The sequence below is a fragment of the Vicia villosa genome, linkage group LG2, assembly GCF_029867415.1.
Source record: "Vicia villosa cultivar HV-30 ecotype Madison, WI linkage group LG2, Vvil1.0, whole genome shotgun sequence".
In the NCBI taxonomy this organism is placed as follows: domain Eukaryota; kingdom Viridiplantae; phylum Streptophyta; class Magnoliopsida; order Fabales; family Fabaceae; genus Vicia; species Vicia villosa.
In genome coordinates, this window is record NC_081181.1 from 150128579 (window position 1) to 150134478 (window position 5900).

Here is a 5900-nt window from a genome sequence, read left to right on the forward strand (position 1 = left end):
AGTGATGCAATATTAGGTGTTAAAAAATATGTTAGTATGGTAAAAAATAAAAATTATATCCACTTTATTGCCAAAACAACATACTACCATTTTCCACAAATATTTTTAATTAATTTAAATCCAAATAAATTTAACCTTACTCATTTAACCTTACTCATAAATTTCAATTAATAAAAGACGAGTCAAGTTCATATTCCTTTCATGGCTCTGATTCAATAGAGATTTACACAAATTCCATAACTCCCCTTTGAAGGTCAAAACAAAATTTATTTTCCCATAGATTACTTTACGTCTTGCATTCTGTATTACTATTATTTTTATTATAATAATTTTTAATTTCACAAAATTTTAAAATTCAAGCATAAATTTAACTTGCATATTCTACGACATATTTAGATTTGCTTTTAAAAAAACTAAATTGAAGTGAGGGATAACACACATCATGCTTATGCTTATTTATTTAATTATTTGAGAATTAATTAAAATAAATGTAAGGAAAGAAAAAATGGAAACCGACATTGAATGTAAGAACCCAAATGGTTTATTCATAATAAAGTGGTTTCTATATCAAAACAAAGAAGAAGATACGTTATTGTCCACCACCCATAAAAATACAAAACCGTGACATAAGATAATACTTCTAAAAAAGTAAACTTCACCAACTTTTTTATTTATTAATTTTCCATTTTCATATATATTTTCACACCACTCATGCAAAATACTTTTTATGCCGTTGTTGAAAACACAGACTAAAACACACCAACAACATTAACATAAGATCTGTTTTTCTTTTTCTTCTTCTTCTTCTGAGTTGCTTCGTAACTCGTTACCGCATTCACTCGTTCTGTTCTTACACGCTACGTTACACTCTTTTGCTTCACACTAACGAGTTCAACGGTTTTTGTTTTTTATTTTAAGCATTGAATTGTTTATGTTGTCTCAGTTGGTGAAGTTGTTGTTTGGGATGATGAAATCGTTTTTGAGCTTATTTCAAACGTGGTTTTGTGAATTGTGATGTGGAGTGAATGAGTGAAGATGTTTCGTTCTGCAAAATGGAAGACTGAGAAAAACAGAATTAAAGCTGTTTTCAAACTTCAATTCAATGCCACTAAGGTAGATTCAAACCATTTCTATCAATTTTTCTCTGATTTTTATTTAATTTCAATTTTATTTTCTGGATTTTAATTGAAATATAGTAATGTTTTGTTCATGTGTCAATTTTCTGGAAAATGAAGGTGAGTGTTAATTTTGATGATGATATTTGATTATTGAATTTGTATAAGATGAGAGGTTGTGTTTGGTGATGAAATTTTTCAGGTGTTACAATCTGGAGTAGATGCATTGGTGTTGTCAATAATTCCTGGTGACATTGGAAGACCAACTAAGAGATTAGAGAAAGCTACGGTTCGAGATGGAAATTGTCGATGGGAGAATCCGGTATATGAAACTGTCAAGTATTTTCAGGATCCTAAAACCGGGAAAATCGCCGATAAAATATATCGATTTTTGCTATCAACGGTAAATTTATGAATTTTCTCAGTTCATTGAAGTCATTCTTAATTTGTATATTTTTTTGTTTGTTATGTAATTTAAGGATTTTATGCAGGGGTTATCAAAAGCTAGCGCGATTGGGGAGGTTTCGATGAACTTTGCTGATTATGTAGATGCGACGAAGCCTTCTTCTGTGTCTCTTCCCATCAAGATTCCTCATTGTGATGCTGTTTTGCATGTTAGTATTATTTGCTGTCTCTTTTTTTTTTTAAGATGTGAAGTTGCTTGAAGTTTCAAGGAAACCTAATCGAAACTTTGAGTAAAGCGTAAGTCGAAGCAATGTTGATGTAATTGAGTTTGATTTGTTGCTTTATAAACAGGTATCTGTTCAACGGATGCAAGAAAACAGTGATCAAAGGTACAATAAAAGGAATTTGCATTTGTTATTTTTCTGATTGGATTTGCTATGAGATGGAGATTTTGATGATGTGAATGTTTGGTGTTCGATAATATTTGCAGAGAGAAAGATGAATGTGATGATAATGCAAAACAAAAATTCGATGATAGGAGCTTAAGGAACCAGTTAAACAACGGCGATACAGATGAAAGTACTAAGAGTTATTTTTCTGAAGTAAGGATTTGTTTTGTTTGTTTGCGATGAAAGTTAAAATATGTGAAAATGGTTAAATTTTCTGTTTCAATGTTTTACAGGATGTTTCTGCCAAAGCAATCATCGATAGGACGTCTAGTGGATCCGACATTACATTGTCGACAAGTTCTGATGACAGCTCTGGAGTTGATACTCCCTGTGATAATGGAGTGAGACAAACAAACATCAACACCACCACAAATCAGTTTGCTCCAGTTACGCACCGTGCCGCAGAATCTCCAAGCCGTGCTGTCAATACCTCGACAACAACGCATGATTTACAACAGAGATCACAATGGGGTTGGTCCTCTAGCTCAGAGCTCGGGTTAAGTATGGGCGATTCAACAAATGGTTCTCATAATGTCCTTTCAAAGGAAAGGTCGCAAGATGCGTCTCATTCGGAGATTGAGAGACTCAAGGCTGAACTTGCTGCTTTGGCGAGGCATGTGGATGTATCGGACATGGAACTACAGACTCTTAGGAAGCAAATTGTAAAGGAAAGCAAACGAGGGCAGGATCTCTCGAAGGAAATCATTATCTTGAAAGATGAAAGGGATGCTCTCAAGACGGAATGTGATAATATCAGGTCTTTCCATAAACGCATGGATGACGCCAAAGTGAGAAACAGGTCACAGTTGGAAAGTGGAGATGCTCATGCTTTCGTCGAGGAAATTAGACAAGAATTGAATTATGAGAAAGACACGAATGCAAATCTCCGATTACAGTTAAAAAAGATGCAAGAATCGAATGCTGAGTTGGTTCTTGCGGTGCAGGATCTTGAAGAAATGTTGGAGCAGAAAAATATGGATATGAGTAATCACTCCAATAAACACGAGTCGCGTAAAAATTCCCAAGATTTTGGGATGAAACTCTTAAAATGTGAAACAGATGATGATGAAGATCAGAAAGCATTGGATGAGCTTGTCAAGGAGAACAGTGATGCTAAGGAGACGCACTTGCTCGAGAAAAAAATTATAGACTTGTACGGTGAAATCGAAATGTATAGAAGAGACAAAGAGGAGTTAGAGATGCAGATAGAGCAGATTGCACTAGACTATGAGATATTAAAACAGGAAAACCACGGCATTGCGACTAAGCTAGAGCAAAGCCAACTGCAAGAACAGTTAAACATGCAATGTGATTGTTCGTCTCCTCCTGCTGCTATGAAAGACATTGAAAATCACATTGAGAATCTTGAAAAAGAACTCAAGGAACAGTCGGAAGATTTCTCTAATTCTCTAGCTACCATTAAGGTACTAGAAACCCATATCAGAAGATTGGAGGAGGAAATGGAGAAACAAGCACAGGGATTTGAGGCTGATATTGAAGCGGTGGCTCGTGAAAAAGTTGAGCAAGAGCAAAGAGCCATCCAAGCTGAGGAAACTTTGCGAAAGACCAGACTAAAAAATGCTAATACTGCTGAGAGGCTTCAAGACGAATTCCAGAGGCTCTCATTGCAAATGACTACTACCTTTGATGAAAACGAGAAGGCTACCATGAGAGCACTGACAGAAGCAAGTGAGCTGCGTCTACAGAAAAATCTAGTGGAAGGAATGCTTCTTAAAGTCCAGGAAGAGCTTGAGTCAATTAAAGCCGATTACGAGGTGAAACTGGCCGATCTTTCAAACCAAATGGATACGACGACAGTTCAGATACAGCAGATGTTGGTGGAAATTGAAGACAAGTCTAAGCAGCTAGAAAATCAGAAGAAGCTTGGGGAACAAGTTAATAGGGATTTCTCTGACGAGTTCGAGATGCTAAAATCTGAGAATGGAAAACTTAAAGTGGAAATAATGCAGATGTTGGTGGAAATTGAAGACAAGTCCAAGCAGCTTGAAAGTCAAAAGAAGCTTGGGGAACAAGTTAATAGGGATTTCTCTGAGGAGTTCGAGATGCTTAAAGCCGAAAATGAAAATCTTACAGCGGAGATTTCACGCTTAAATGAACAAGTAGAAGGAAAAGAAATCTTAAGAACTGACTTGGAACTTATGAAGAAATCTATCGAGGAATATGAAACACTGTTACATCAAGGAACTGTGGAAAGAAACGAACTTGTGAGCACAGTTGCATTATTGAAGAAGGAAGCGGAACATTCACTTAATGAGCTAAGTACGATCAGAAATCTCAAGGATGAAAAAGAAGAAGAGGCTAGACTCTTGAAGTCAGAGTTGGAAGCTATTAAAGCTCAATGCAGTGATTTGAAACAATCACTTTTTGAGGATGAGGCTGAGAAAGAAAAACTAAGAAAGCAAATTTCTCAGCTAAAGAGCGAAATAAAGAAGAAGGGTGATGCATTAACAAGTTTTGAGAAGAGGTTCCGGGATGGTAACGGCCGCAACCAACATTCTGATGGAACTAAAACCAATCCCATCAACAAAAGAACTGCTTCCAGTCCTCAAAATTCAAAAGAAATGGCAAGTCTCAGGGAGAAAATAAAAATGCTTGAGGTAATTATTCTATCATCAATGATACGAAAACTTGAATTTTTGTTTTCTCTAGTAATATTTCAAAACATATCCATCATATTTTAATACAAGGGAATGTTTATGGCAGGGACTAATAAAATCAAAGGAAACTGCCTTGGAAACTTCTACACTTTCGTCTTTGAAGAAGGAAACGGAACTCCATAGTAGAATCGCTGAGCTTGAGAACAACCTGGAGGAATTGAATCGGAATGTTACTTTACACGAGGTAAACTCAAACTGATATTTGTCAACACTAGAGCTATTTGCAAAAGAATTTTTCAAACTTACATAATTGAAATGTGAACTTATAATGAAGCTACTGAATTACATATGTTCAATATATTGGCATTGACATGCCCTTGAAATTGGTTGTTCAGGAAACAAGTATTACAAATTCAAATGAGATATCGGAGGAGTTAAGAAATAGATTGGAAGATGCAGACAACAATCTTAGTAACGTGTTGAACGAATTGTCGTCATTGAAGGAAAGAAACAAATTAATGGAAAATGAACTCAAAGATATGCAAGAGAGATACTCAGAAATGAGTCTCAAATTTGCTGAGGTAGAAGGTGAAAGACAGATTCTTGTTATGACTGTAAGAAACCTCAAGAGTTTCCACAAAGGCTGAGAGTTTCCTCTATCATGGAGCCTGCAGTGTATAGTTGTATAGCAGGTGTATTTTGTAACAGTTGAACACAATTTATAATGAATAAATTAATGTTTATAATGGTAAAATGTGTGTATTCTTCCTATAACGCGTGTTTGTTTTGGCTTTTTTTTTAAAATAATTTTTATAGTGTTACATCATTTTCTGAGAAAAAAATTTACAAAATTTTTTTTTATAAAAGCTTCAAATGAAAATTTTGTTTGAATAGTTATTCTTAAAATGCGATTTTAGATATTTCATCAATTTATGGGAAAAAAAAATTGGATATCAAAATTTCAAAAAATCACTTAATTTTGAAGCTATTTCAAATAGATTATCATAAAAATCATTTTCGAAATACATTTTTTTTTAAAAATTACGATTTTGACTAAGTTTTAATTTTCAATAATGTATGTTTATGTTAAAAAATGCCAAAATTAGTGTTTCATTTTAAAAAAACGAATATAAAAAAATTTGTAATATTTTAAAAAACGGTTTAAAAATATTTATTTTTAAAAATATAAAAAAATCTATTTTTTAAAGTTAAAACAAACAGGTCCTTACTATATAGCCATGCAGATTTACAAAAACTAGGGGTGTTCAAAACCAAACCAACCCAATAAAAAACCGCAAACCAAACCAAACCAA

General features: G+C 34.1%; 1 protein-coding gene across 1 annotated transcript; it reads left to right on the forward strand.

The window, feature by feature from the left end:
* Positions 1-723: 723 nt before the first annotated feature.
* On the forward strand, positions 724-5341 carry LOC131652442 (uncharacterized). Its single transcript, XM_058922291.1, has 8 exons — positions 724-1113; positions 1318-1518; positions 1607-1729; positions 1872-1909; positions 2011-2122; positions 2203-4587; positions 4694-4831; positions 4983-5341. The coding sequence occupies exons 1-8, from the start codon at positions 1036-1038 to the stop codon at positions 5232-5234; spliced, it is 3327 nt and encodes a 1108-aa protein (XP_058778274.1). The 5' UTR covers positions 724-1035; the 3' UTR covers positions 5235-5341.
* The last annotated feature ends 559 nt before the right edge of the window (positions 5342-5900 follow it).